Below are 27,798 nucleotides of genomic sequence, written 5' to 3'. Positions count from 1 at the left end.
TCCGGGAACGACGGCCCAGAAACGAGCGCGTCGGCGCTGAATCCGTCGGCGTCGGCGTTCGTGTTCAAGCCGCGCGGACGTCCAGCGACGCCTCCAGTTCGTTTGGAAAAAGTCGTCGACGAGTTCGGTGCGCTCGGCCTGGTGAGCGAGGACGAGGAGGACGACGAGAACGCCGTCGATGCCGCGGACGAGAGTGCTTTCGCTTCGAGCGGTGGAGAAAGGCCGATCGAGCCTTACGCCGCTCTCGCAGGCGAAGAGCCGTCGCCGAGCGATTTCGATGACTCTCTCACCTTTTTGGGAGACATGTTCCCAAACATGGACTGGGCGTGTTTGGAGGAGGCGTTGATGAATACTGGGGGCGATGTCGAGCTCGCCATGGAGCTGTTGATGGACGATGAGATACCCGATATACCCGCTCCGGACGTGGACGACGCAGAGGCGTTTCCATCGCTTGGAGGCGGTGGCGGCGGGACGTCCACGTCCGCGCCTCGAGCGCCAGAACCACTGCCAAAGAAAATATTCCTTTCGGGTGGAATGTCGAACGTCAATAAAGCGTCTGCGTCGGTGAATTGGAACACACGAGCGACAAAAACGGAGACGGCATCGGTTTCGGCGAGTGGTAAGATTGAGCGAGGCGTACGGGATGGTACAAAGACGAAGATTGAGTGGGTAGAAACGGGAGCCGCGGTGTCGCAGCTTTACGCCGCAAATCGAGACGAGGCGCGCGACTACGCCAGAGTGCGAAATGTATGCTACGAGCAAGCTACGAATGCGTACTTGAGCGGTAACAAAGCTTTGGCTAAAGAGTTATCTCGTCAAGGCCGCGAGGCTGCGGCAAAGATGTCTCAGGCCCATGCGCAGGCCGCACACAACATTTATCATAGCAGAGGTGGCGGTAGCGACGGCGTGATCGATTTGCACGGTCTACACGTTGCAGAAGCATTGTCCCTTCTACGCCGCGAATTGTCTAGGCTCCGCGGTAGTGGATGTTCGCATGCGCAAATTTTAGTGGGGACTGGGCATCACACCGTCGGGTCGAGAACGCCTTCTCGGCTTCCCGTTGCAGTTGAAACCTTCTTACAGGAACACCACTGGCGATTCAGCGAACGTCAGGCAGGCCTTCTAGAAGTCAGCTTAGACTAGCCATTGCTCGACATCTTTGTAAAATGTCAACACTCGTTGAAACTGAAGTGCGCGGCGCTTGAAGGAACCGCCACTCCCCAGCTCGTCGTGTGCGGGCGAGTGCGGACGATAATGATTCACACATCGACTGCGGTCGATAACTTCTACGTCGTCGACGTTAAGAACACGCCATCGAGGTCGAAGGACGTCGATGAGGAAACCGAGTTTGTGCAAAGAATTTACGGCGCCTCACTCATTCGTTCGGCGTGTTTGCTCTTGCGCTCGCCTCTGAGCGTGGTCATCACGGCTCAGACGCTGTTACATCGATTCTACACGAAAAAATCTCTCACTGATTACGATGTCAAGCTCGTCGCGACGGCTTCCATCGCCTTAGCGTGCAAGCTGGAGGAAAAAGATCGCAAGCTGCGAGACGTGCTGAATGCCACGCGTAGGGCGGCGCAGAGACACGAGAACAAACCGCGAGTTGTGATGGCGATCAATACACCAGAGTATGAAGAGTACAAATCAGACGCTAAGAACATGGAGATGGTGATGCTGCGAGAGTTTGGGTTCTTTGCGCACGTAACGCCGCCGCACCCGTTCGCGTACACACTGGGTACACACTTAGAATTGGACGACGATTTGGTGAAACGGGCGTGGGTGCTGTGCAACGACAGCGCAATGACGGCGCTTTGCGTGCAATACAAGCCGGATGTCATCGCGTGTGGATGCATATATTTAGCTGCGAAGGAATTGGGCAAGGCTTTACCGTCGTCGCCGCCGTGGTTTTGCCTAGTCGACGGCGTGACAAAGGAGAATTTAGAAGCCATCGCTGAGACAATCACGGCATTTCACGCGGTGGAAAAAGTAGACTATAAGTGTTTAAGTGGGCGAGGGAGCGAACGTGAGACGAAACAACGTGAAAGGTCTGCGCATAATTCGAGCTCGGACCGTGGCCGTCGCCGTAGCCGCAGCCGTAGCCCGAGCGAGAGACGCGTGCGACGACGAGACAGTAGAGATTACGACAGAGCACGATAGAGAAGAACACTTAGAAAACAATTCATTGTCATTAGATCATAAAACGTAGCAAGGACCGGTAGAGGTATATAACAACGCGTTTAAGCTGCGACCTTGCCGACGCACAATAAATCAGCCAATTTATCGGTGTAGTAAGTCGGCGCAATGGTGTTGTCGTCGCTGCAAAGCATGTCTTTCGTGGTCACGCCGGATAACACGAGCATAGTATTCAAGCCACCGTCGTTACCGAAGAGGATATCGGTGTCGAGGCGATCGCCGACCATGGTGATTTGATCCTTGCGAATCTGGAACTTGTTGGCAATGTAATCCAACATGAACGCCGCGGGCTTGCCGACGACGATCGGTTCTCTCTTCGTGCTACCCTTGATGGCACCGACCATGGAACCGTTACCAGCCCACTCTTGGGCGTCGGTCAAGTGCGTCACAGCGTCGGTGTTTGTCGCGATGAACATGCAACCCGGGTTCTCGCGGATGCAAAGCGTCGCGTACTGGATCTTGTAGTAGTTGATGTTGCGATCAAAACCAACGATAACCGCCCCGACATCCTCGTCGTGGTGCATCAACTCACCACTCGCCAGCGTGACTTGCTTGCCAGCGTCCGATTCACCACCAATGTGCTTGATGCCGACGCCGTCGAGTTCCTCCAAGATGCCCGTCTCTCCGACGACATACGCCTTCTTCTTGAAATCGATCGATTCCAAATACGCCGCCGCGGCGAAGGACGAAGAAAAGATTTCCTCGGCGTTCACTTTCAATCCCAGCGACTCGAACTTCTTCGTGTACCCGGCTCTAGACTTGGTGGAGTTGTTCGTCACGAAGATCAATCGCTTGCCCATTGAGCGCAGCAGTTCGAGCGTCTCCGGGACGCCTTCGATCAGCGAGTCACCCTTCCAGATGACACCGTCGCAGTCAAAGATGAACGTTTCCGTGGCGTCGACCAACTCCTGCGCGCTCTTCTCTTGCAAGCGGTTCGCCTTCGCGCGCGGGACGACGGCGGAGCGGGACATCGTCGATTTCCCACTCGTCGTGTGTCGACGCGCGTGCGCGGCGACGCGCGCGTGCGGCGCGATCGTTCGAGCGCAAGACATGCGCGAGGACGGCTCTGTTAGGAAATCAAACGTTCGCGCACGAAGACGCGCGCGACGGTCGAAAAGTGCGGGTCGACGCGAGTGGATAACGTGGATAATCAAATCACCGACACAGCCCCCCTCGAGTGGACCTCGGGCGCGCCGGGGACGCGAGACCGACTACGAGCTCCTCTCGCGGACGCGATCGAGGACGTCGCGAAGGGCGAAAGCGATGCGATCGACGCAAAATATGCTATCATCGCTGGGAGGACAATCGACGCGCGCGGACGCACGAACGTCCGACGGTTGACGGTGCGCGGCGACGAAGACGGCATAGTCATCGTCGAGAACGCGACCGCCGGAGAAGAAAAAGTCTTCGAACGCGCGCACGCCTCGCGTGCCGTGCGTGGAGTTGACGATCGCGAACGCAAACTTCGTCGTGAGCGCGTTTGCGCTCACCGCGGTCATCTCGCGCTCGACGCGCTCGACGGCGCGACTCGCCCACTCGCGGCGCTCGTCGCGACGCGACGCGACGTACGACAACACGTCCACCATCGCGACGTCGTCCCGCCACCGCACGCGCGATGCGACATCACTCAAATCTAATGCGTGAACTCTGCTTTCGCTCCTTTCGCTCTCCCCGCCTTTGATCGCGATGAACCACAGCACGCTCAGCGCGCTCGCGTTCGCGCGGCCGCGGCGCCTCGCCTCGAGCGCGCCGCGCTTCCACCGCATCGTCAACGACGCGTAGCGACGCGCGGTGGGGGGATCGCGTCAGGGTTGGGTAAAAAATCGTCCGATCAATCGTCGCGTCGACGTCCGTCGCCCGATCGCCCACCGCGCGTCGACGCGTTCTGAAACGCCGCTGAAAATATCTCGACTTTTTCGTGGGCGATGTTCGGACATTCGGCGCCAAATCGTATGGAAAGCAGTCCGATGCCCAACAAACACGCGTGCCCAGCCCAGTCATCGACGCGCGCGGCCTCGTCGCGCGCCGCCGCCGCCGACGATCGCGCGCGGTCGCGATCGCGCGTCGTCGTCGAACGCGCGCGCGAACGAACCCAGCGTTGGACGTCGAGACGAGCGATAGAGGGCGTCATCGCGCGAATTCTGTCGACGCGGGAGGATCGGCGTCGGCGAGTTAGTTTACTCGCGCGCGCGTCGTGGACTCGGTGAACGCGTCCAAGGAGGGGCGCGATGGTGAGAGATGCGCGTGTGCCATCGACGAGCGGTGCGCGAAGGCGCGGGATGCGTTGGACGTCGAGCGCGGGCGGCGGGGACTCTGCCTCGCTGGCGGTCAAAGGCGAGGGGGCGTGCGAGAGAGCGACGACGAACGGTGAAGTGTCGACGAGTCGAGATGGGGGTAAGAACGCGGAGAAAAGGGAGGTGAAAACTTTAAAAACAGAGAAGACGACGAGCACAAAGGCCGGTGGAGCGGCGTTGGCGAAAGGGGCTCAGACGAAGAGCGCTGAGGCGACGAAGAAGCAATTCATGGCAAGCGAGAAGGCGAGCGATTCTCGGCGCCGGGCGGCAACGTCTTCACCATCTTCACCGAATAAGCGAGCGAAACTGTCGAACCACACGAGCGTCTCGAGTGCGATTGAATCCAAGATGGAACTCGACGCCTTTTTAGGCGTGCACACTCAAACCATCATGGTGGAACTTGCCACACCAAGTTCTGAGGGCATTCTCGATCCTGATTTGAGCGTGTTGAATCCATTCGCACCTCCAAAAATGTCGTCATTTTCGTTTCAATCGCTCGCACATGCTGGAGATCTGCTTGGCGGGGCGACGGCGAGGACAGTGGAACACGAATTGTTTGACGGCTTTGACGGCGCAAGTTTGTACGCCCGCGGATTAGATCCGTTTACGAATACGTCTGTACCGGGGGAATCGCAAGGCTTAGGATATGCGTCAGTAGGTGCAACTGATGCGCTGAAGCAGCAAGAGCATGGAGCACTATTGAAATCTGTGCCAACGCAGAATGCGATGACAGTCGGTAGAAAAGCTTCGGCACGTCAAGAGGAAGAATTAGCGAGGGGCGTTCTACCATCCGCCGCGAGGTCTTATCGTACCCAACATTATAGCCAAGTCTCCAAGGGTACATCTGGATCGCACTCTGGTTCAATGTCGGGCTCTACCGGGACATTGCTGCGCGTACCGGGCGGTGCATCGAACTCGCAAATGCCATCCACGACGAGCGATTTGATTGCGACTGAAGACAGAGCAGTGCTCGCGCAGCTTGAGATGATTGTCCGCAATCTTCCGGACGCCACTCGTACGAATTTCAGAGAAAGTTTGCTCCGGCTCATGCGGTCTTCCGAAGTCGCTGAAAATGAACTCGCGTCCTCCGGGAGCGTCGACAAAGACTCCAATTACATCGATCGTGCGGTGGCAAACGTGCTGTATCATCGTTACAACGACGCAATCATTCCACCAATTGCGTCACAGAACAAGTCTCAAACCTCCAACGACGCGTCCACTTCGAGTAGACAAGACGAAGAACGCCGCGGCGCCTTTCCCGCCGCGTGACGGCGTCCAAGAGAAAAGCTCAGTTTCCATCCGCGCCGTCGCAAGGCGAATGCGTCATGGACCAGTGAGCCACTTTGACGTCGTTTTAGTATCATATTATCACCTTAAGTGTTACCAGCGGCAACCTCGCCTTTCGTTTCTCGCACTAGCGTCCGCACTTGGTAAACGCGTTATCTATCAAGAGACCCAAGAGACCGACCGCCCGATCGCCACACTGCGGCGTAAGTCGACGGCGTGTTCGTGCGAGTGGCGTTTGTTCCCACTACCGCGCGCACGCGGAGTCGCATAGCGATGACTTCCGCGTCTTACGCTCGTCCCGCGCGCTCCCCCGCGTGCCATCGCGCGTCGACGAGCGGTTCTCGTCGCGCGCGAGGTGGAGCGATTGCGCACGGACGAGGACGAAGAAGCGTCGCGCGCGCGGTCGTGGACGGCGGATCGGCGGCAAACGCTGAAGAGACGAACGACGATGATGTCGACGCAGACGCGGGCGAAAAAGCGCCCGCGGTCGCGCGACGAAACGGCACGTCGAACGAATCGTCGTCTGAAGTGTTAATCGAGCTCCGAGGGGTGAAGAAGGCGTTCGGCGAGAAAGTAGTCCTGGACGGAGCGAGCTTTAAGGTTCGACGAGGCGAGGCGGTCGGGATCATCGGACCGAGTGGGACTGGGAAATCCACCGTGCTGCGCATCATGGCTGGGCTATTGATACCGGACGAGGGCGAAGTGTACATCCGAGGCAAACGCAGGAAAGGGTTGGCGAGCGACGAGGCGCATCCAGAGTTGCACGTCGGAATGGTGTTTCAGTCCTCGGCGCTGTTCGATTCTTTGACGGTGGGTGAAAATGTTGGATTTAAGTTATACGAGCACAGCGACTTGCCCAAGGCGAAGGTTGAGCGAGCAGTGAAAAAGAGTCTAGCGGCGGTTGGATTGCCGGGGTGCGAGGACAAGTACCCGGCGCAGCTTTCGGGAGGGATGAAGAAGCGCGCGGCGTTGGCCCGCGCGATTATCAAAGAAGAGCGTGAGAGCGATGATGACCCAATCGAGGAGGTGGTGATGTACGACGAACCGACCGCTGGATTGGACCCGGTGGCGAGCACGGTAGTGGAGGACTTGATGCGATCATTGCACTGCAAACCGGATGAGCATTGTGAAGTGAACGGTGGGGTGTCGAGCTACATCGTCGTCACGCACCAGCATAGTACGATTCGTCGATCGGTCGACAGAATCGTTTTCTTACACCAAGGCAAGGTTGCGTGGGAAGGAACGGTGGAGGAATTTGATACGACGGACGAGCCCATCGTGCGACAGTTCGCCACCGGTAGCCTTCAAGGGCCCATCACGTATTGATAGACAATGCGAAAGCGCACACTTTGGCGGGCGCGCGAGCGAGCGAAATGACTTGCATTAGTTTGCGATTGCTGTAACTATATTCCAATCCTTGTATTAAAACTCTAAGCCAGCGGCGTCAATATAAATTCATAAAACTATTCGGACAAGCCCTGAACGCTCGGCGAGAATTCAGTATCCGAGTCAAAGCGGGCTACCGCGTCACCATTCGCGTCTGATTCGCCATCGATAGTCTCGATCGCTCGTTCGAGCGTCTCGTCCACCGCCGCAGCGACGAGAGCGTCTGCGGCTCTGTCGACATCTCGCGTCCCGAGTACTTTCCCGTATCCAGTCTTCTCTCTCTCTAAGGGCTCATCGAACCCACCTCGATCCTGCGGCAATCGTGGGAGCATTGGCCTACACTCATAACCAAATTCTGGATCCCGGGGATCGCACGGCTCCTTCAGAACTTCGCCACCGACGATTCGGTTTATCCGATACTCTCGTCTGTAAAAGTTATCGAGTCGCGCTTGATCGTTCTTCGCCTTGTCCTTCTCGCTCTTATCGACCAATCCTTGGATGAAGGAGCTCTTGCTCGGGTCCACACCGCTATATGACGGCGCAGCTGGTGCCGCGAACGCTACGTTTGCTTGGGTGAAATTCACGAGCAAGGCGAGAGAAGATGCACACACGTTGCGGCTGAACGACGACGCGTGTGCGACAGTAACGCGTGATGCGGCGCCACGCGCGCGCGGCGTAGACGTGGACACGTGCTCAGATGTCACGACGGCGCGGGTATTCACTAGCGTCGGCATGGCGAGTTGTGGAGGTCGCGTCCAAAGCGTGTTTGAAGTGGTGTGACATGACAACATACAGTGTTCTATTCGATAGCTATCAGTTCTTCGATCGTCTGAAGCCACTGACGCCTTTAGACTTTTTGTTCGCGAGACCAGCCTTGCCGTTTTTACCCTTCTTTTCTTCAACCTTGCGCTTGCCGATGGTACTGGAGATTATGGTCGGCGGGCCGAAGAAGCTCTCGAGGCGGTTTTGCGACGCTTTACCTTGGCGCGCCTTCTTGACTTTGGCGCACACGGCGCGCACGCGTTCCTCGTTAAATTGCTTTTCCTTGACCAAAAAGTCAATCAATCCTTCCTCGTTTGGCGCCTTCCAACTCAATGCGATGCCCGTCGTGTCCATGACTTCGGGATTTTTGAACAACTCACGAGCGCCGGCAAAATCCCAATCCTGAGGCGGAGGATACTTCTCAGTGTCGATCTCTTCGAGAATCTTTTCGATGGAACCGTGTTCTTTGATAAGCTTCAACGCCGTCTTCGGACCGATCCCGCGAATGGTGTCGCAATAGTCGCACCCGCACAAGATGCACATGTCGATGAATTGCTCGGGCGTGAGCCCGAGACCGGCTAGAACTTTGTCGTAGTCAAACTCCAGCACCGGCTTGTCCTGAGACTTGGGTGCCATCAAATTTCTTGCCAACCGCGGCGCGGCGAACGTGAGTGTATCCATATCCTCCGTCGCCACCGCCCACACCAGTCCCGCCTTGCACATCGCCGCGCACGACGCCTCGGCTTCGCACGGCGCCTCGAACACGGGCACTCCGAGCAACGACGCGAGTTTCATCACCTCTTGACTGTGTTGCTTGCTCACTCGCACCGTTCTTTTGGACAGTTTCTCCACCTCTTCTTGATTTCCCGCCTCTCTCGCCGCCTTCAACGCCGCCTCCGCCTCTTCTCGCTTGTCCTTGCGCTTCGCCAGCTCTCCTCCCTTCATCACCGGCGGCTTCCCATCGAACACGTAAATCGGCTTTATTCCCGCCTCGAGCATTCGGCACGTTCGATTCAACATCCCCTGCAAGTGCGACGTCACCTCTCCCGCCTCATTCGTCAGCTGTTGTTCGCCCTGTCTCCCCACCACCATCATGAATTGATAAATGTGCATCGACGCGTCGATCGCGACGCGCCGGTCGAGGTAGGACTCGAACTTTTGCTCCTTGATCGCCCCGGGGGCGTTGTCTCGCATCAGCGCCGTCAGGCCCTTGATTCCCATGTTCGCCCGTCGTCGTCGCCGTCGTCGTCGCTCGCGTGTGACGCGCGTTTTTGAAAATCGCGCGTCTGTCCCGCCGGCTCGACGGCCCGACGTCCGTCCGGTCGGGACCGCGCGCGTCACATCGCCTCGCGCGTGGACGCCGCGCGCGATGTCGGGCGTCCTGAACGCCGATCGCGGGCGCGGGATGATGAAGATCTATCACGCGAGCTCGATCGCGCTCGCCGCGCTCGCGCCAGCGGCGGCGGCGATGCCCGAGGGACAGCTCGCGATCGACGTCGCGCTCGGCGCGGCGATGCCGGTGCACTCGCACATTGCGATGAATTTCGTGCGTGATCGATGCGAAATCGGACGCCATCGCGCGGACGGGATCGCACGCGGGCACCGCGCGCGCGGGACGCGCGCGGGACTCGGCGCATCGACGACGCGCGCGATGCGATGGGGAACGATTGACTGACGAGCGGCGCGCGGGCGACGGGACGCAGATCATCAGCGATTACGTGCCGAAGGGGGCGCGAGGACCGACGAGAGCGGCGACGCTCGCGCTGACGGCGGCGACGGCGGTGGGATTGTTTAAATTGAACACGCAGGGCGACGGGATCACGCGAACGGTGAAATCACTGTGGAAGGCGTGACGGACGCGCGCTCGAGACGCCGTAGAGACTTGTATCAACACACTTTTGGCCTGACGCGCTTTCGCACGCCACTCGCGCGCGCGTCGCGAGATGAAAGAGAACGGTGACGAGGCGAACGATGACGCGTTCGACGCTTTTTTGCGATGGTGTCGAGCGAACGCGATCGAAGTGCGCGAGGATGACGTTGAATTCACTTTTGCCGTGCAAAAGGCGAACAAGGACCGCGGCGTGACGGCCAAGCGCGCGCTCGAGCGCGGCGCTATTTTGGCGGTGATCCCATTCGAAGCGTGCTTGACGCTGAAGACGTGTTCGCGCGCGGACGTGGCGGCGAGCGTGGAGGAGGCTTTAGTGAAGACGAAGACAGAGGCGAGTTGGTTGTGCGGGTTGACGGCGGCGCTTTGCGTGGAGCGTTCTCTCGGGTTGAAGTCGCGGTACTTCGCGTACGATAGAGTGTTACCGAGGTGTGAAGCTAACGTCGTGTGCGCGTGGAACGATGGCGAGCGGAGCTATCTCGCGGGCACGGAAGTCGAAACTTCTCTCAGGGACGAGGCGGCGGCTGCAAAGAACGAGTGGGAACGCGTCGTCGCGCCAGTATTTAAGGAGCACGGCGTAGAGTGTTCGTTCGAGCAATTTATCGAAGCGCGTACTGTAGTGAGTAGTCGCGCGTTCACTTTAAGCCCGAACGCGGGCGTTGGGTTGGTGCCGATTGCCGATGCGTTTAACCATCTCACCGGCAACCATCACGTCAACGTGGGCGATGGCGATGCCGTCGTGCGTTCAGAGACTGGTGGTGAGGCATTGTGCGTGAAGGTGACGAACGAGCAAGGCGTCCGCCGTGGAGATGAGATTTTTAACACGTATGGATTTCATGGGAACGCGAAGCTACTCAATAGTTATGGATTCACTCAAAACGACAATCCAGCGGACGAAGTGCGACTGACGACTACGAACATTCGCACCGAAGCGGCGTTAGCAGGCGTGTGTTCTGGGACACAGCTGACAAAACGATTCGAATGGCTCGAACGGACGCAAGTGTGTGCCCCAGATGCGTCGTTTTCGATTTCAAAATCGCAAGCTATTAGTGAAGAGCTCTGTGCGGTGGTCTGGACCTTGGTCGCGAGCGAGGACGCGTTTCAGAAAATTAGGCACACAAATCGGCATGCGGACGCACTACACGCCATAGAAACAGTCTCTACGGCAATCAACACAATGAAAATACGTGGAAACAACCCGTCAACGCTCACGCCGGAGGTTGCGGATGTTATTTCGCTCGCGATTGAACGGCGCTTGAGCTTGTATCGTTCGCAAACAAACATAGATGGCGGCGTCTCGCCTCCGCGTGTTGAGTTGGCAATTCAGTTGATAAACTCCGAGCGCGCAATTCTAAATTCTGCGTTGCTCACGTTGACAGAGTTCGTGAACAAGCACAGCCACAACCGTGCGAAAGGGTCGAAGGACGACTCAGACGCGTTCGCTCTATTCGATTAGCGATGGAAAGAAGGGTGTCTGGCCATAGCACAAACGACCGAAGATTGTTAGTAATACATGGCAATCTAACTACTGAAGACCGGTGAGTACGGCCACCATCATCCAAAGTCTCGCACCTAGAAAGTTATTCCCCATTCGTACCGACACAGAGATTAGTTTGGCGACGTTCGTGGGTGCGACGTCGTACGCCAAACGTTCGACGCCGTTCACGAGCTGATATCTTGTATTAGAGCTGATCCCCATATGCAATGCTCCACACGCAAGAGAACGGAACAATACCTCTTGTGTGAATCCTGCGGCGTTGCCCGCCAACGCCAACGCCAGAAACATGGATAGGACGCAAGATAGTGAGCCTAGTATACCGTAAAATTTCCCCTTGTTCAAGTAGCACATCGCGCGCTGCGCAAGCGAGTAGTCACCCTTCGCGAACACGTTCGCAATCTCAGGTTTCTTCCCCACGCTCGCCTTAGTCGGCGCCAAAAAGTAAACAATCAACGTATCGTTGATCGCCGCCGTGATGAGTTGGCACAACACCATGAGAGTCGCCGACAGAGTCCAGTATGAAGGGTTTCCTCGAACCGCCAAGTTTACGAGCAACGTTATGACGAAATCGATCGAGATCTCCGCCCCGAGTTTGAAGAAAAAGTTCGAGTCCATCTCCAATCTATCTTTCAATCCACCGACGAATGTATCGATCGGATTCGTCGCCTTTGGCGGAGGCGGCGTCCCAGCGTTTGCGCTCCCAAAGTCGCTCGACGCTCGAGCGATGATCGATCGCGCACGTGTCGACATGTTCAGCGCGTTTTGACCGTCGCGAGCGCTCATGAACGAAGAAACACACGTTATTGCGCGAGTTGTATCGTCGGTCGAGCGCGCACATCGCGCGATCGTCGGCTTCGCGCGCACTCGACCTCGCGTCCGACCGTGGCACGAATAACGGTCCCCCGCGACGCGTTTCGCGCTGACGCCGCGCGCGTGCGCGGACGAACGCGCCGCGAGCGCTCGAGGAGATGAAATTGTTACGTTCGAGCTCATTTTGATCGAGCTTTGCGTCGCGTCGCGCGCGCCGCGTCTCGCACGCGCGGTGTTTGACGAGTGTGGCGCTAGAGAAAAGAGTTGTCGACCGTCACTTGGCCTTTCTGGCCTTGGCTAGTGAAAGAGTTTGAAACAACGCGATTTACATTAGATACTCGCGACAGAATAGCCGTCGAGCGCTAAAAACTATGTGTGGAAGAATAGACTTAAGGGACTTGTTTAACGACTGTGTGTCCGCCTCGCACATCACATGGGTTTGGACCAAGTCGTCGAGGGTGGGACGACGTGCGACCACGGGTGATCGATGTCTCCGTACTGCACACCGATGAGGAAATTCGTGAGCCGAACCTGAAGCATCGAATCATCAAATGGAACGACCGGTTTGTACTCCTTGCCTTCGTACACGATACCATTGATTGGTTGGATCACCGCGGCGGTGCCGGTGCCAAAGATTTCCAACACGTCGCCTCTCTCAAACGCCGCCTTGATCTCGGCGAAAGGAATCATCTTTTCTACAGTCTCACATTCGTTCCATTGTTGGCTAAGCTCAATCACGCTTTGCCTCGTGACTCCAGGCAAGATTGTACCATCTTTTAACGAAGGCGTGATGAGTTGTTTCACCCCTTGCTCGTTGCGAATGAGGAAGAAAATGTTCATCGTCCCTGCCTCGGTCACGTATTCGTGCTTATCATACACGAACAGCGACTGAGAAGCCCCATTCGCGGTCGCGGCGGCCTGAGAAATTACCGTAGGACCGTAATTACCGCCTGATTTGACGTTACCGGTGCCCCCAGGCCACGCTCGAATGTACTTTGAGTCGACGCTCAACTTAATCGGCACGAATCCAGACTTGAAATACGGCCCCACGGGACAGCACAACACGAGAATCATCGCCTCCGCGCACTGCGTCAAGCCCAACCAAGGCGTAGTGGAGAAAATCACCGGTCGCAGGTACATAGAGTACCCTCTCTGCTTCGGAATCCAGTCCTTGTCTATGTCAACCAACGTTTCGATACATTTTAGCAGTTGCTCTCCGTCGAAATCCGGGAGAGACATTCGCTTCGCGGAGACGCGAAATCTCTGCATGTTCATCTCTGGCCTAAACAATCGCACCGATCCATTATTGTCTACGTACGCCTTCATGCCCTCGTAGCACTCCACGGCGTAATGAAACACGTGCGCGAACGGGTGCAACCCCACCGGTCCGCTCGGGAGAATCATCGGATGGTTCCAACCGCGCTCGACGTTCCACTCAATCTTCAACATGTGATCGGTGATGACCTGTTCGTTCACATCGTCCCCGCGCGCGTCGTCAGTCATCGGTCATCGCGTCCCCTTTTGCCTCCTCGCGTCGCCCCGACCAAAGCACAAACCAAAGCCGCGTCCCGAATCAAAGCCCAACGCGCGCGCGCGTCGCCTCGCATCGCGCGCGCACCGTCCCGAACCCGAGTTCTTCGTCCGCGCATCTCGGCAGCGGTCGTCCCGTCATCTTCACTCGCAATTGCGAGCTCTGCGCGCGTTCCCGTTCCCGTTCCCGTCAGTCTCCCGCCCCCGTCGTCGTCGCGGCGTCGCGCTCGCGCTCGCGCTCCTCGCGCGCGCGCGCGGTCGCCCGCGCGTTCGTTCGTTCACGCACGTCCACGTCGCTCGTCCCGCTCGCGTGCACCATCGCGCTCGCTCGCGCGCGCCGCGGTGTCGCCGCGGTGTCGCCCCGCCCCGGTCCGCGGGTTCCCGCCAAAATCATTGTTTCGTTCGAAATCGCGCTGGGACGACGATCCGTCGCGCGCGACTCGCGCCCGCGCCGTCACACGCGCGCGCACGACCGGTCGAGCATCCGATATCGACGCTCGCGATGGCGGCGATGACGCGCGCGCACGGCGCGCTCGGCGCGCGCGCGCGCGCGAAGACGAACGAGCTCGCGGCGTTCGGGCGAACGCCGATGGCGACGCGGACGCGACGCGTGGGAGGAACGACGCGCGCGCGACGACGCGCGGTGGACGCGAGGGCGAGCGCGGCGGTGATCAAGGTGATCGGATGCGGCGGGGGGGGCGGGAACGCGGTGAATCGCATGATCAGCAGCGGATTACAGGTGGGACGCGCGAGCTGGCGCCGCGTCTGGCGCGCGCGATTCAAACGCGACGACGAAGCCGCGGGTCGAGGACGCGCGCGCGACGACGCGCTCGACGAACGGCGCGCGGACGCGAATGACTGACGGCGGTGTGATGTTTCGACGCGGTAGGGCGTGGAATTCTGGGCGGTCAACACGGATTCTCAGGCGCTGGTGAACTCGCTCGCGCCGAACAAGTGCCAAATCGGCGAGCAGGTGACGCGAGGCTTGGGCGCGGGCGGTAACCCTGAGCTCGGGGAGATCGCGGCGACTGAAAGCCGACAGGAGCTCGAACGGGCAGTATTGGGCGCCGATCTCGTGTTCATTACCGCGGGCATGGGCGGCGGAACCGGGAGTGGGTCCGCGCCGGTGGTTGCGAAGATGTCGCGCGAGAAGGGCATCTTGACCGTCGGCGTCGTGACGTACCCCTTCTCGTTCGAAGGAAGACGACGAATTCAACAAGCCACCGAAGCCATCGAAGCGCTTAGAGCGAATGTTGACACTTTGATCGTTATTCCGAACGATCGCTTGCTCGATGTCGTGGAGGAAGGCACTGCTCTTCAGGAGGCGTTTTTGCTCGCCGACGACGTCTTGCGTCAAGGTGTGCAAGGTATTTCTGACATTATCACGATTCCAGGTCTCGTCAACGTCGATTTCGCCGATGTTCGCGCGGTAATGAAGGACAGCGGTACCGCCATGCTCGGTGTCGGCGTGGCGAGCGGTAAGGGCCGCGCCGAGGAGGCCGCGAGAGCCGCCATGAGCGCTCCTCTCGTTGAGCACTCCATTGACCGAGCGACTGGTATCGTGTTTAACATCACCGGTGGTCCGGACATGACGCTCATGGAGGTCAACACCGTTTCCGAAGTCGTCACCTCGCTTGCGGACCCGTCAGCGAACGTCATCTTCGGTTCTGTCGTCGACGAGAAGCACACGGGTGAAATCGCGGTGACCATCGTCGCGACGGGTTTCCAACCAGCTGGACCGGGTGGTAAATTCCGCGAACAAGCTGCAGTTGGAGGCCGCTCGCGACAACAAGACGATGCACCCGCGCCGCCGAGAGAGTCGAGACTCCCGTGGAACCGAGGCAGCGAACGCAGAGGCGGCGGCGGTTTCATGCGCCGCTAAGCGGCGCACAGGTTGTAGTCACTTAAACAAGAATTCTTCATATATGCACAACAAACTACGGTTTACATCATCGCCAACCCAAACACGCTAAAATACTAACTTCGCTTTTGGACCGAGGGATCTTCCTCTTCGCTGTCGCTGATCGGCTCTTCGCACGCGTCGCGCTGCTTCAACGTCTTTCGGCGAAAGTGCTTGACCATCCCGTAAATCTTGTACGTCCAGACGGCGTTGAGTACAAATCCACAGCACGTGAGTGCGTACAGCGTCGCCCGCACGGGGTACGGGATGTAATTATCCTCCACTGACTTCAAATCAAACGTCAACGCGATCAAGGCGCCACCGTAACCCACCACGCGTACGGCAACAAAGACCCACAAAAACGCCACGCTCACGTAATACTCGAGCCAGTTGCCAGCCACCACGCCTCGTGTCTTCATCCCGAAAAATTTCGCCAAGGCATCGATATTCGGTAGCGTGTACTCCATCTCTCGCCACGACTTGATGAAAAACCGCGTGTTGAGTATGGGCGTCGACGTCTCGCACGTGCACAACCACCCCAACATGAAAGGATACGCCCCGTACGCGTACGCCAACAGCGACGCGGTGAAAAACCCCAAGTGATGCGCCAAGATATCCACGCCTCCCAAATCTGGGTACTGTTCAATCACGTGTAACAAATCATACACCACGTAACTAAAAAACGCGATCGTCACGACCTCGACGAATCCCACGAAGGACGCGTCCGCGTTGGCGTACAGCGACAGTCGTTCCGCCACGCTCCCCAGTCGCAGTTTAAACACGATCCTCCACCCCGCCCACGTCAAGAAAAACGCGTGCACGAACGACACGATGTACGAGCTCACCGCGCGTTTATACGTCCGTTCCTTCTCGCTCGTCTCCGGCAATCTCTTCGCAAAGCATTGTTTCGAGATCTGAAATTGTCCCTCCCAAAACAGCACGCCCAGCGCCACGCGCGCGGCGCTCCACGCCACGCTCGGGTGGTTCGACATCGGCGTCCGCGCGCGAGCGGTCTTTCGTTCGCGTTTTCCTCGTTCACCGCGTCGTCCGCGCGCGTCTGGGTGTCCCGCGGACACCCAGATCTCGCAACAGGTGTTGCGCCGTCAGGCCGTCGTCGCGTCGCGTCGCGTCGCCGTCGCGTCGCTCCGACGACGCAGAGCGCGGCGCGAGCGACGCGGGGGGGCGATCGAGCGCGAGACGCGCGCGCGGACGACGACGACGACGATGTCGGGCTGGGACGTGCGTGCGAGACGAGACGACGACGGCGACGGCGCGAACGAACGAACGAACGAACGAACGAACGAACGAACGAACGAACGAAACGTCTCGTCGGCGTGGGAAGAGACTCGATGATGACGACGCGGACGGACGCGAAGACGCGCGCGGGGACTGACGATGACGGGCGCGATGATCATATCGTCGATCGCAGGCCATGATCGAGTCGCTGAGCGTGATCGCCGTCCCCGACGGCGACGCCGCGGCGCTGAGCGCGTGCTGCATCGCGGACCACGCGGGAAACGTCTGGGGACAAAGCGCGCAATTCCCAGGTTTCAACGCCGATGAAGCGCGGGCGTTGATGGCGTTATTCGCTGATCCCATCGAGCGCGCGAGCGAGGGCATCACCATCGGTGGCTCGCGCTACGTCTTTCTCAACGGCGGCGACGACTACGGCGTCGTGCGCGGCAAGCGCGGCGCGCAGCACGGCGTCGTGATCAAAAAGACCAAAACGGCGTTCGTGATCGGCATTCACGGCGATAACTTGGAGACGAGACAAGTCAGCGCGCACGTCGAGCAGTTCGGCGACTACTTGGCGTCTCAGGGCATGTAATTTCGACTTTACGATTGTTGTTCGCGCGACGTCGCGCGGCTCTAAAAAATCACGCTCGATCGACGTCACGCGTTTCGCGAGTGGGACTCGCGCGCGCGCGTCGCCGTCGCCGCACTCCTCGACGCTCGGTGGCGATGATCGCGTCATCGCAGTGCGCGCGCGGTGCGTGCGCCGCACCGCGACGCGCGACGACGACGGCGACGCGCGACGCGCGACGCGTTTCGGCGCGCGCGACGCGGCGCGAGCGTCATCTTCATCGCGCGCTCGACGCGGTGGTGGGCGCGCGCGCGCGGCGCGACGCGGTGATGCGCGCGTCTGGAGACGAAGACGAGACGATCAGTAACCTGGATAAATTGCTCGGGGACTTCGGGGCGGTGCCGGAGAGGGAGGAACCGGCGGCGGCGCCGCCGAGGGCGCTGGACGCGGAGGCCAAGGCGGACGGCGCGAGAGTGGCGGCGGATTTGGCGAAAGCCCAGGCGAGGATCGCGCGAGAGAAGGCGGGAATGATGGGACAAGGACGAGGACAGAATAAGAACGCACCGGAGGAGGAGTATGATTACAGCGAACGCGCGATCGCGGCGTTGGTTTACATGTTGCCGCTGTTGGATAGCTTGAAGTATAGCAAGTTTTTGTTGCTTCAGTTTCCCGCGTTCAGTCTCGCGCTGCTGCCGCTCAGTCCCCTGATTTCGCTTTGGTTCAACCTCGGGTTTTTGCAGATTGCGGTGTTTTTCGCCACTTACTTGGGCGTCGTGCAAAATCAAAACATGAAGCGTTTTGTGCGATTCAATGCGCAACAAGCGGTGCTGTTGGATATTTTGTTAATCGTGCCGGACCTCTTGACGCGAACGTTTCAAGGGATCGATGGCTCGGGACCGACCGGAGGAGCTGGACTACAAGCGGAAATCATCTTTTTCAACAGTGTGTTTTTGTTCACGTACATCTGCTGCACCGTCGGCGCCGTCGGTTCAACCGCTGGGAAGGAAATCAAGCTTCCACTCATCGGCGACGCCGCGGAGATGCAACAGCCTCGCTAGGTGATTCGCCATTAGAATGTTGTTGGTATTATTTTAGACACTTACGCGCTTTATGTTTACTCTACAAATCTACTTCCAATTTCTCGCGCGCCTGCTCGTTCATCGATGGCGACGATCTCGGCCGTTCTTCCGGTGCCTTGCTGACTGCCGTTTCGCGCAGGCGCGCGCGAAGAGCTTTGCACTCTAACTGAGCGCGCAAAAAATTGACTTTCGCCTCGAGTGCTTGCGCACGAGCTCGTTCGGCCTTCAAGCTCGCATCTCTGATGGTAAGTTGGGTGCGGAGCTTCTCGACTTCGACTTGCGATGAAACCATCACGCGCACTGGCTTCAGCACCGTCTTGTTGCCGTTTTCAGTTTGCACGCGAGCGAACAACCGGATGTTTCTAACGCCTTCCGGTACAGTCAACGGCTTTGGTGCGGGTATCAATGGCTTTGTCGCGACTGTGGCGCTCGTCCGCGGCGCGCGTGGAATCAAAACGTGCTGAAACAGCGAATTTCCCTCCGGCGCTCGACTGAGCTCCACGACCCGCTTGGCGGCTGATAAAAGCTCTTTGGGCACTGACTTTTTCGACCTTCCTCTCTTTATACGCGCAACCTGTCCATTACTGGTAACAACATTCGCTCTCTTCTCACCAACGTCGTTATTCGCAGGATCCGTGACCATAGGGCGCTTCTTAACCGGACCTTGTGCGTTCATTTCGTCTGTCTCGTCACGCACCGCTTGCGTCTTCCTGTAACGCACCCCACACGCGTTACAAAGCACCGGTTTCGCGCAAGTCCCGCGGCGCCACTGCGGTGACTCTTTCGTACCGCACTGCGAACACGGTCCGCGCATCACTTGCCCGCACGTGTGCTCGAATTCATACCACACGCGCGTGTGTCCTGTCTCTGGACACCACCCGACGCGCTTTCGCGCTGGGCATCCTTCGAACGAGCATCGGTAATACGATCGCTCGCTGAGGTCGTTCGACGTTTTATCTCGCTTTCCGATCTTCTTGTGTCCATACTTTCTCCAGCGGTGAGCGTCGTCGTCGCAGCGTTTCGCCGCGTCGTCAAGATCTTTTCTCGCAGTGTCCTCGGCGGTCGCCCACGCGGTCGTCGTCGCCATCGCCGTCGTTGCGAGCGCGGCGAGTGCTGTGGACATGAGGCGGTAAGTGTTCGACGGGCGTGGCACTATTAACGCGTCCCGAGACGCGCTCGCTCGCTCACGGCGTCGACCGCGCGTCCTTATTGTGACGCAGCCGTTTTGGCGTTTTCGGTGGGAGACGGGAAGACAAAACGAGCGTTATCGGCCAAATTTAGCCTGGACGACGCGTGGTGCAGGAACGAATCCTTTTGGAGCTCGCGTTCGTGAGCTAAAAAAGGCGGTTGAATAAGTCTACAGTTGAATGAGTTTACAACAAAGTGTGCACTACTTCCGAACGGGTTTGCGAGCGGCAGACTTTTTCTTCGAGGGGACGAAACTCACCGTGCGCTCTTCTTTGCCCGAGGATGAGGCGCCAAAGGCGTCGGCGCTCTTGCGCTTGTTATCGCGCGATTTCTTCGCCGTGGATTTACCACTGACACCAGATGGCTTCTCTTTGACCTCACCTTTCATTTCAGCGAGTACCTGATCGAATGATAAACCTCCCGGGCCGTAACCGTCGCTGTCGCTATCGCTGTCGTTCCCCTTGTCGTCTTCGTCGTCTTCGTCTTCGTCTTCGTCGGACGCAAACTTCTTGAGAGTTTCCGCGTCAACACCATCGCCGACGCGTTCATCGTTAAGATCGACGTCTTCGCTTTCAGATAGTTCGCCATGTTCGTCTTCATCCTGTCGTTCGTCCTCGTCGGATACTTCTTCGCGCTTGCGCTTAGACTTGTTCGCCTTGCCGTCGTCCTCGTCGTCGTCGTCTCCTTCACCGTCGTCCTCAGATTCTGGTTCATCTTCATCCTCCGTCGCGTACTCTTGATCGTGTCTATCTTCTTCGTCAAATAAACCATGCGCCTGTGGCATCCGCCGATGGACTTGCTTCATCGTCACTTCTGCCGCCGCCGAAGCAAAGCCTTGCGCGGCGTCTTTTTCCGCAGAGGACGCAGTTTCTAACACGTTTACGGTCGTTTGAGACGGTCCATCAGGAAGAGAAGGTGGCGGCGTGAACCACGGAATGCGACCACGTTGCCAATCGTGCAAAATAGATTTTGCGACGGCGTTTACGTCCTCTTCGCCACCCTTGAGTAATTTACCACTCATACGAGCAACTTGACGCAGAAAGTCGTCAGGATCGGTCCAACTTGGCGTCTTGTATGCTCGTCGCAAATACTCAGCTTTGACTCGAGCGATCACATCAGGAATATGCTCTTGCGCATCTTCGAGATTGGATATACGAACTACACCCTTGAGTACGGCATCCGTGTCGGTGTCTTCAGTGTCCTGGTACACGACGCCTGGGCAATCAATCAAGAAAATTCTCTTCGTGAGGTTGACATACTGCCAAACCTTGGTTTCACCCGGAATAGGCGCAGTCAGGCACACGCGTTTAGAACGCAGTGCGTTAATCACTGACGACTTCCCGACGTTGGGATACCCCACAAAACCCACAGAGATGTTTTGCTTGTCCATTCGAAGACGGCTAAACTGACGAAGGAGAGACAACACGGCTCCTTTACCAAACGGATTACTCACTGACGCATGAAACGCAATCGTGGGGAACTCACGCGACAACGTGTGTAACCAACGCTTTGTGACCCACGCGGGGACCAAATCAACTTTGTTCAACAGCAGAATCATGTGCTTATGTCGCTTCATCGCGTCCTTTTTTAAGTGTTGCTCGAGATGGTAGCACCTCGTCCCCATGGGATCGCGAACATCCAAAACTTGAATGATGACGTCCGAAGAATCGACAACCTTATACAACTCACCCCAAATACGCTTGGATTGTCCCTTTTCAAACATGCTCTGCTTAGCTTCCACTCGCACACCGTCATCAGCGCGCATCAAGTCCCTATCCATAATCGCGCCAGTTTCCACGCCTTCTTGATAAACTTCCCCCATCTTTGACGCCGTGCTAAGCATGGCTTCGAGATTATCCATCGCCAGTTTAGGCTTTTTCCGTCTCTTATTCGCCCCGAACGTTTCCGCAAACGTGCTCTGACTCAATAAATTCACTCGACGGGCTCGTCCTCGCTCCTCATCCTTGAGCAACGACAGCGGCAGCTTCTTTTGTTTAATGAGCACCGTGTATCCGTCTCGGCTCTTCGTCGCCATCTCCTCTCGAAACTCCTCCAACTGTTTCTGCCCAATCACCCGCGTGTTCCCGAACCATCGTCGATCGGGCACGATTCGCGTCGACGGCAAAGCCTTACTCTGCAAGTCTTGCTTTAAAATTTTCCCCTTTTTATCTCGCACCGCCTTTTGCTTGTACATGGCCAAACGCCGCACCGTCGCCGCGCTGCGCTCGTGCGGGTTCATGTTGTTCGTGCGATTCGTGACGCTCATGGAGTGTTTAGGTTTCTCCTTCTGCGCGCTTCCGGAGGCGTTCGAGCCTCCACCGGCGCGACCGCCGCCGCCGCGCTGTTTCTTCGCCATGACGGCGTGTCGTCGCGCGTCCGCCTGCCGTCTCGCGTGTCACGCGTCGTCGCGTCGTCGCGTCGTCGCGTTTCGTTCGCGTTTCGTTCGCCTTCGCCTTCGCGCGCGCGATGCGCCCCGTCGTCGCGATGTGCGGCGTCGAAAGACGTCTCTCGAGCGCGTCCATCGCTCGCGGCGGCGGCGGCGGGGATTTGGCGACACTTCGCGTCGCGCCGAGCGCGATCGAGGCGAGCGAGCGCCAGCGAAGCGCGAGATGAGTGATACCGGGGCTGGGTTGACGTGTCACACCGCGCCGGTGCGTCGAAACGAGGCGGCGATGACGAGGGAAAGACGAAACGCGTGCCCTCGCGCGATGGTCGCGCGACGACGACGGGTCGAACGACGAGAGACGCGCGGTGGTCGCCGTCGACGCGCGCGGTGACTGACGACTGTGATGCACGTTTGTTCGCGCGACGTTAGGGCGTGGTGTTCGATACCATGGATGCGCTGAAGCTGCATTACAAATCGGATTGGCATCGGTACAACTTGAAGCGCGGCGTCGCCGGTTTGCCGGTGGTCGGGAAGGACTTGTTCGACCGCGTGATGACGCAAGCGGCGGCGCAGGAGGCGGCGAGTAAGAAGAGGTCAGAAGGAGGGACGGCTAAGGCGGGAAAATCGCATCTGAAGCGCAAGGATGAGCTTCCGAGAAGCGTGTTGCGGGCGCAGCGATTCGAGAAGTGGGCCGAGGCGCACAAGGAGACGCTGGCCAAGGTGGACGCGTACATCGCGCGGGGAGAAGAGGTTCCGGAGGCGTTGTTGGATGAAATCTCGCGACGACGAGGCGAAGAGGATGACGACGACGACGACGTGGACGAGTACGATGGTGAATGGGAAGAAATGGACGAAGATGAAACGCAAGAGGCGCTGGCGAACATCGAACGCGCCGCGCAAGAGGCGGAGAGTAGCGATGAAGATATGGACGATGACGCCCCGGCATTTTCCATGGAAGAACTCACGAATGGTCCAGTGCGTCTGGCCGACAACGGCTACGAACTCATCATTATCGGCGCCGATGGAAAGGCAAAGCGCATCGGTCCGCGAGAGTTTCGACGATACTACAAGCAAAATCACCGTCCGAGCGACAGTCGCGATTCTGTTCGCGCCAACGCTCGACACGCCGGCATGCAAGTTTCAAGCGACGGCGTTTGTCGTGGTAGTGGCGGTGGAATCACTCGCAGAGACTACCCGACGTTGCCAACCCAAATTTCCTTGGTGCACCGTCGAGCGCAGCGCGCCTTGCGCAAGTACCAAGGCGACCTCATGGTCATGGGTGGAAGCGCGAACAAGAAGTTTGACATGAGCGGCCGCAATGCCAAGACCAAGCTTCCGAAGGCGTGCCCGTATTAAATCTAACTAGTCGATACGTTCGCTGTATTCTTGTAACGAGCGTCCCTGTTCTTTCAGCCTCTTCGTCGCGTCGTTTGCAGTTTCAAAAGTGAACAGTTGGAGTTGGCGCAATCGGCCCACTCACCGTCGCGCCACGCTCTCGCGATGTCCTCCGGCGGCGCGCGCGCCACGGATGATGTCGTTCCAATGAACCCATTCCAGCGCTCCGACGCCCCGAGCGCGCCGAGCCAGAGCGCAGAACCGTTTCCCGCGATCGGCAATCCCGTCTTCACCCCGCGTGCCGACGATGCGGAAACGAACGAGCCGTGGTACTCGCGCTCACCCAAGCTGTTCACCATCATGGGCATCGACGTGCACGTGAGTCCGCTTTTATACACCTACATCGTGTTCACGCTGGTGCTCGCCGCGTTTTCGGCGAGTTTCTTCCTTTTCGCGCTGCAGGCGTTCGCTAGCGTGTTGCTCTTCTTCACGGTGCTGGTGCACGAGCTCGGACATTGCGCGGCGGCGCGCGCGGTAGGAGGACAGGTGAGTCATATTTTGCTCTGGCCGCTCGGGGGACTAGCATACGTGAACGTCGACGCGACGGACGCCAAGGGAGACTTTTTTGTCTCGTTCGCGGGTCCATTGACGCACGCGCCGATGCTCGCCGGATGGGTGGCGAGTTTTGCGTTGGCCACTGGGAGCACGGACATCAGCGAGTGGCCTCGAGATAATTTTGTGGGAGCACTCGCGTACGAAGGATGTTGGCTGAACATTTTCTTGTTCTTATTCAACGTGTGCATCCCGGCGTATCCATTAGATGGCTGCCGCATGCTGATGGCGCTCTTGGCCATGTGCTCTGTGTCTTTGACTACGACGGCGACGACCATCATTTGCCTCTCCACCGTGATGAGTTTGGGAGTGATAGCTTATGGATTCTGGCTCGTTCGGGTTATGCCAGTTTTTGTGGGTGCGTTTACGCTGGCAGAGACGTATAAGCTGTACACGCTTCTCAAGAGCGGCGCGTTAGAGGAACATCCGAGCTTTGCGAAGTACAATGCTATGAGTGGGAGGCGCAACACGAACACGTCGTGGAACGTGCAGGCCGTATAAAGTCGACTAAACAGAATTTGTATGATGTATCGCGAGCGTTTTACAAACTTTTGCATCTATTCTAAGTATTGTCCGTTTCGTGTTCTTCGTCTTGTTCTTCGTCAATGGACAGCTTGACTTTTTCGAGCGCTTCCAAGCGTGCCTTGCGTGCGGCGACGCGCGCCTCAAACTCGGCAAACTCTCTCGCACGCTCTTCGCGCGCGCTGCGTACTGCGTTTGACGCGAAGCCAGCGATGTTGTCGATCGCGGCTACGTGGCGCAGACGATTGACCTGCGCCTGCGTGAGTGAGCCATCGTTGCGCCTCATGAGGTCGAGCTGTTCGCGTTGCCAAGCTTTCACTCTCATGATGTCCACGCCGAGGGAATTCGAGCGCCTCGCACGCATGTCCGCGTAAACGTTTAACATCGCAACCCAACTTTCCGGGATGTAGACCATATCGAGGTTGAGTTGCTCTAAAGCCTGCATGTCTTCGTCGCGAATCGTGCCGTCTCGCACTTTGGCGCGCGTCTTGATGACCCACACGCCGAGCGGTGAATTGACGTTGGGCTCCGCGTATTCCCCATTCTCGTTGAGGAAAGCTCGGAGTTCTAAAGCAAGCTGCGTGAACTGCGTGTTTGCAAGTATGTTCTCGACAGGTTCGATGGTCGTATCGCGAACGAACGAGTTCAACCTCTTGACTTCCTCGAGCGCTTCGAGCGAGTCAAAAGCGATGCCCTGCGCGCGCAAGCGCTCCTCTCGCTTATCGACTAATTCGCCGATGCGGTACAACTCCCGCTGCTCTTCCAGCCAAGCGCCGAGACCTGTGGTCACACCCTCTTCGTAAGGTGGATTCGTCAGCCCGGTGCGCTGCTGAAAAGTGATGAGCTCTTCGAACCACTTCTCCCAAACCTTTCTACCTTTTCGTTTCAACAACATGTCTTGCGTGACGTATCTATCAGCGTCGAATCCGATAGCGTCGAGTAAGTACAACTGCTCTTGATTGAGTAAACCTTCGTCACGATCGCTACGCTGCTGACTGATCCACTCAGTCATGTGATCGGAAACTCTTTCGGGTCTGTAGATGGATTTGACAGTAGGGCGACGTCCTGTGTACGCCTTCGTTCGAATGCGACCCTTCGTGCCCCCGCTTTCGGTTTTCTGCCGAACGACGTACTCCACAAAATCCATATTCCATGCCGTTGAAGTGTCGAGGGATAAGACGATGGGATAATCTCGCACAATCTGCGCCATATCCTCTTTCGACGCGCCGAAATTGAACATCGTCTGCGCGCACGGGAGGACGTTTTGCTGAACGAGGCGCATGCGTCGCTTATCTACCAACGCTCGGCCCTTCTTCGTCGTGCGCCACGCCGCGGCCGCACTCAAAGCCGCCACGACTTCGTCCGAACTCAAGCCGATCTCGCGTATCAAAAACTCCTCGCTAGAGCTCAGCGCCCTTCTCGGCGCCGGGCGCTCCACCGCGCGGCGCTCCGCTTTGATGGTTGGCAAAATCTGCTCTCCCCAGCCCTCACCCGGACGTTCGAGCACCCAGACTAACTCTGTGTCCTCTCGACGAGCTCTACCACCGACGCTATCGCCCTCGATTCGCTTCTCATTCGATCTCACCGCCGACGGATCCTCCGCCGCCGACGCGACTCGCCGCCGACGCGACGGCGACTCGTCTCGTCTTCGCCCAGACGTCGTCGCCTCCCGCTCGTCCTCCCGTCGCGTCTCCTCCCGATCGATCGTCGAATCCACTCCGTCTTCATCGCGCCCAGCGTTCGTCGCCCTCGTCCGTTCGCTCCTTCGAAACATCGCCTCTCGTCTCGCCTCAATCTTCGCCAAGAGTTCATCCTCGGGCGTCAGCCGTTCCTCTCGAATCGCTTCGTCGTCTTCCCTCGCCTCCGCGCGCGCGCTCGCGTCTCCGCTCACGTCCACGTCCGCGTCCTCGCGCGACGTCCCTCTCGCGCGCGTCCCGCGTCGCGCGTCCGCGCGCCTCCGCGCGCGTCCCCTCGCGTGCCATCGCGTGCCATCGCGCGTCCTTATCGCCCGCGCCGTCGCCCGCGCCGTCGCCACCATGTCCTCACGTTCGCGCGCGTTCGTTCGTCATCGCTCGCGCCGTGCTCGGCGCCGAGGCCGCGGCGCCGTGTGCGCGCGCGCGCGCGACGACCGTCCGACCTTATCCCGTCGTCCGTGTGTGATACGCAGTCTCGTTTCATTCTCAGTCCGTGTGTGACGCACAGTCTCGATCTCGGGCGCGCGGCGCCACCGCGGCGCGCGCGCGCGACGGCGCGAGACGGCGACGCGACGGCCATGGGCGCGTCGAAGAGCGCGGCGCGGGCGAACGACGCTCGATCGGGCGCGCAGGCGCGGATACGGGTGCGCGAGACGACGCGACGACGCGCGATGCGAAGGACGACGACGACGACGACGACGACGACGACGACGACGACGACGACGGCGACGACGACGCGTCCGACGACGCGAACGGTGCCGTCGTCGTCGTCCGCGCGCGGCCGAACGGACGGCGACGCGCGAGCGGAGGCTCGAACGCGATGGAGGTTCGAACGCGGCGCGACGACTGACGACGCGCGGCGGCGAGGCGAATAGATTACGGCGCGCTTGGTTCGCGAGCTCGAGAGGGCGCGAAGACGGGCGAGCGGGGAAGACGTCGGTGAAAATGAGCGGGACGCGCGAGCGGCGAGCGGAGGCGAACGGGGAGGCGCGTCGACGAGCGGGATCGGGGCGAAACCGGGGACGGCGGCGCGCGGGCTCTTCGCGCCGGCGGACCTGTTGTCGACGGCGCGCGTCGCGCCGGGGAATCATCGCGAGGCGATCGCGGACGAGGCGGTGAGACGCAGACACCCAGATGTAGACGGCGCGCTTCGCGCGAGCGAGCGCGTGGGAGATTTATTGCTCAAGCGAGAGGAGGGAGAAATCGCTCGAACGCGTCGATTCGTCGAGGAGCTCGACGCGCTCGAGCGCGATCCATTCAACGGCGCGCGCGAGCCGCCGTGCGCCGTCGAGGCCGCGAGCGTTCGCGCGTGTTACGGCGCCAACGCCGCGAACGTCACCGCGTGCCACGATCTCGTGGACGAATATAAAAAGTGCGGTCGCGTGGCGCTGCGAAAGTTTGTCTCTCGCGAGCCCGCCGCGGCGTAGTCGCCTTCGCGGCTCTCGCCGCGTCTCCGCGCCCTCGCCGCGGCGCGATTCTTCCCATCACTCGTTCGCGCGCGCGTTCGTCGTCACGCGGTAAACTCACCGCGACGCGCACCGCACGCACGCGTTAGCTCAGATTGTAACGGCGTCTCGTTCGCGCCTTCCTTCGTCGAGCCAAAAAAAAAAAAGACAACTGAACACCCAGC

The 27,798-nt window shown here is 58.8% G+C and overlaps 20 protein-coding genes across 20 annotated transcripts; 11 read left to right on the top strand and 9 right to left on the bottom strand.

Annotated features, from left to right (window-relative positions):
* Positions 1–303: 303 nt before the first annotated feature.
* OSTLU_33096 (predicted protein) lies at positions 304–1,143 on the top strand (the record flags this gene model as incomplete). The annotated part of the gene is made up of 1 exon (XM_001419327.1): positions 304–1,143. One exon carries the CDS (start codon positions 304–306, stop codon positions 1,141–1,143), a length of 840 nt encoding a protein of 279 aa, XP_001419364.1.
* A 111-nt stretch (positions 1,144–1,254) lies between these two features.
* OSTLU_42531 (predicted protein) lies at positions 1,255–2,160 on the top strand (the record flags this gene model as incomplete). Its single annotated transcript, XM_001419326.1, has 1 exon — positions 1,255–2,160. The coding sequence occupies one exon, from the start codon at positions 1,255–1,257 to the stop codon at positions 2,158–2,160; it is 906 nt and encodes a 301-aa protein (XP_001419363.1).
* Positions 2,161–2,219: 59 nt separating this feature from the next.
* OSTLU_33094 (predicted protein) lies at positions 2,220–3,302 on the bottom strand. Its single transcript, XM_001419109.1, has one exon. It carries the CDS (start codon positions 3,165–3,167, stop codon positions 2,241–2,243), a length of 927 nt encoding a protein of 308 aa, XP_001419146.1. The 5' UTR covers positions 3,168–3,302; the 3' UTR covers positions 2,220–2,240.
* A 1,122-nt stretch (positions 3,303–4,424) lies between these two features.
* OSTLU_16468 (ABC(ATP-binding) family transporter: toluene tolerance) lies at positions 4,425–7,103 on the top strand (the record flags this gene model as incomplete). Its single annotated transcript, XM_001419325.1, has 2 exons — positions 4,425–4,427; positions 6,336–7,103. The coding sequence occupies 2 exons, from the start codon at positions 4,425–4,427 to the stop codon at positions 7,101–7,103; spliced, it is 771 nt and encodes a 256-aa protein (XP_001419362.1).
* A 137-nt stretch (positions 7,104–7,240) lies between these two features.
* OSTLU_33091 (predicted protein) lies at positions 7,241–7,897 on the bottom strand (the record flags this gene model as incomplete). The annotated part of the gene is made up of 1 exon (XM_001419108.1): positions 7,241–7,897. The coding sequence occupies one exon, from the start codon at positions 7,895–7,897 to the stop codon at positions 7,241–7,243; it is 657 nt and encodes a 218-aa protein (XP_001419145.1).
* Positions 7,898–7,976: 79 nt separating this feature from the next.
* On the bottom strand, positions 7,977–9,146 carry OSTLU_42373 (predicted protein; the record flags this gene model as incomplete). Its single annotated transcript, XM_001419107.1, has 1 exon — positions 7,977–9,146. The coding sequence occupies one exon, from the start codon at positions 9,144–9,146 to the stop codon at positions 7,977–7,979; it is 1,170 nt and encodes a 389-aa protein (XP_001419144.1).
* A 148-nt stretch (positions 9,147–9,294) lies between these two features.
* Positions 9,295–9,778, top strand: OSTLU_33089 (predicted protein; the record flags this gene model as incomplete). The annotated part of the gene is made up of 2 exons (XM_001419324.1): positions 9,295–9,471; positions 9,629–9,778. The coding sequence occupies 2 exons, from the start codon at positions 9,295–9,297 to the stop codon at positions 9,776–9,778; spliced, it is 327 nt and encodes a 108-aa protein (XP_001419361.1).
* A 90-nt stretch (positions 9,779–9,868) lies between these two features.
* Positions 9,869–11,266, top strand: SDG3521 (predicted protein; the record flags this gene model as incomplete). Its single annotated transcript, XM_001419323.1, has 1 exon — positions 9,869–11,266. The coding sequence occupies one exon, from the start codon at positions 9,869–9,871 to the stop codon at positions 11,264–11,266; it is 1,398 nt and encodes a 465-aa protein (XP_001419360.1).
* A 69-nt stretch (positions 11,267–11,335) lies between these two features.
* On the bottom strand, positions 11,336–11,923 carry OSTLU_33087 (predicted protein; the record flags this gene model as incomplete). Its single annotated transcript, XM_001419106.1, has 1 exon — positions 11,336–11,923. The coding sequence occupies one exon, from the start codon at positions 11,921–11,923 to the stop codon at positions 11,336–11,338; it is 588 nt and encodes a 195-aa protein (XP_001419143.1).
* Positions 11,924–12,547: 624 nt separating this feature from the next.
* OSTLU_33086 (predicted protein) lies at positions 12,548–13,790 on the bottom strand (the record flags this gene model as incomplete). Its single annotated transcript, XM_001419105.1, has 2 exons — positions 12,548–13,582; positions 13,737–13,790. 2 exons carry the CDS (start codon positions 13,788–13,790, stop codon positions 12,548–12,550), a joined length of 1,089 nt encoding a protein of 362 aa, XP_001419142.1.
* Positions 13,791–14,309: 519 nt separating this feature from the next.
* Positions 14,310–15,374, top strand: OSTLU_3589 (predicted protein; the record flags this gene model as incomplete). Its single annotated transcript, XM_001419322.1, has 2 exons — positions 14,310–14,387; positions 14,538–15,374. Coding segments are annotated over 2 exons (915 nt in total), but the record flags the coding sequence as incomplete, so codon positions are not given.
* A 214-nt stretch (positions 15,375–15,588) lies between these two features.
* OSTLU_33084 (predicted protein) lies at positions 15,589–16,573 on the bottom strand. Its single transcript, XM_001419104.1, has one exon. The coding sequence runs from the start codon at positions 16,538–16,540 to the stop codon at positions 15,626–15,628; it is 915 nt and encodes a 304-aa protein (XP_001419141.1). The 5' UTR covers positions 16,541–16,573; the 3' UTR covers positions 15,589–15,625.
* A 199-nt stretch (positions 16,574–16,772) lies between these two features.
* On the top strand, positions 16,773–17,376 carry OSTLU_33083 (predicted protein; the record flags this gene model as incomplete). Its single annotated transcript, XM_001419321.1, has 2 exons — positions 16,773–16,787; positions 16,978–17,376. 2 exons carry the CDS (start codon positions 16,773–16,775, stop codon positions 17,374–17,376), a joined length of 414 nt encoding a protein of 137 aa, XP_001419358.1.
* Positions 17,377–17,879: 503 nt separating this feature from the next.
* On the top strand, positions 17,880–18,410 carry OSTLU_16462 (predicted protein; the record flags this gene model as incomplete). The annotated part of the gene is made up of 1 exon (XM_001419320.1): positions 17,880–18,410. One exon carries the CDS (start codon positions 17,880–17,882, stop codon positions 18,408–18,410), a length of 531 nt encoding a protein of 176 aa, XP_001419357.1.
* Positions 18,411–18,471: 61 nt separating this feature from the next.
* On the bottom strand, positions 18,472–19,518 carry OSTLU_93136 (predicted protein; the record flags this gene model as incomplete). The annotated part of the gene is made up of 1 exon (XM_001419103.1): positions 18,472–19,518. The coding sequence occupies one exon, from the start codon at positions 19,516–19,518 to the stop codon at positions 18,472–18,474; it is 1,047 nt and encodes a 348-aa protein (XP_001419140.1).
* A 1,011-nt stretch (positions 19,519–20,529) lies between these two features.
* On the bottom strand, positions 20,530–21,858 carry OSTLU_42327 (predicted protein; the record flags this gene model as incomplete). The annotated part of the gene is made up of 1 exon (XM_001419102.1): positions 20,530–21,858. A coding segment is annotated over one exon (1,329 nt), but the record flags the coding sequence as incomplete, so codon positions are not given.
* Positions 21,859–22,228: 370 nt separating this feature from the next.
* OSTLU_33079 (predicted protein) lies at positions 22,229–23,361 on the top strand (the record flags this gene model as incomplete). Its single annotated transcript, XM_001419319.1, has 2 exons — positions 22,229–22,270; positions 22,435–23,361. The coding sequence occupies 2 exons, from the start codon at positions 22,229–22,231 to the stop codon at positions 23,359–23,361; spliced, it is 969 nt and encodes a 322-aa protein (XP_001419356.1).
* A 129-nt stretch (positions 23,362–23,490) lies between these two features.
* On the top strand, positions 23,491–24,477 carry OSTLU_33078 (predicted protein). The gene has a single exon (XM_001419318.1). It carries the CDS (start codon positions 23,506–23,508, stop codon positions 24,451–24,453), a length of 948 nt encoding a protein of 315 aa, XP_001419355.1. The 5' UTR covers positions 23,491–23,505; the 3' UTR covers positions 24,454–24,477.
* Positions 24,478–24,823: 346 nt separating this feature from the next.
* Positions 24,824–25,402, bottom strand: OSTLU_46449 (predicted protein; the record flags this gene model as incomplete). Its single annotated transcript, XM_001419101.1, has 2 exons — positions 25,133–25,402; positions 24,824–25,051 (listed from the first exon to the last, which is right to left on the bottom strand). Coding segments are annotated over exons 1-2 (465 nt in total), but the record flags the coding sequence as incomplete, so codon positions are not given.
* Positions 25,403–26,988: 1,586 nt separating this feature from the next.
* Positions 26,989–27,595, top strand: OSTLU_33076 (predicted protein; the record flags this gene model as incomplete). Its single annotated transcript, XM_001419317.1, has 2 exons — positions 26,989–26,994; positions 27,044–27,595. 2 exons carry the CDS (start codon positions 26,989–26,991, stop codon positions 27,593–27,595), a joined length of 558 nt encoding a protein of 185 aa, XP_001419354.1.
* Between the last annotated feature and the right edge of the window lie 203 nt (positions 27,596–27,798).

The sequence above is a fragment of the Ostreococcus lucimarinus genome, chromosome 8 (assembly GCF_000092065.1).
Source record: "Ostreococcus lucimarinus CCE9901 chromosome 8, complete sequence".
Taxonomy (NCBI): domain Eukaryota; kingdom Viridiplantae; phylum Chlorophyta; class Mamiellophyceae; order Mamiellales; family Bathycoccaceae; genus Ostreococcus; species Ostreococcus sp. 'lucimarinus'.
Note: the sequence above shows the minus strand (reverse complement) of the source record. Positions and strands in the feature narration are given on the sequence as shown.

What these genes read in the sequence shown, in the direction of transcription:
- OSTLU_33094 (XM_001419109.1), bottom strand. Translation starts at nt 3,167, where the DNA reads ATGTCCCGCTCCGCCGTCGTCCCGCGCGCGAAGGCGAACCGCTTGCAA.
- OSTLU_33078 (XM_001419318.1), top strand. Translation starts at nt 23,506, where the DNA reads ATGTCCTCCGGCGGCGCGCGCGCCACGGATGATGTCGTTCCAATGAAC.
- OSTLU_33084 (XM_001419104.1), bottom strand. Translation starts at nt 16,540, where the DNA reads ATGTCGAACCACCCGAGCGTGGCGTGGAGCGCCGCGCGCGTGGCGCTG.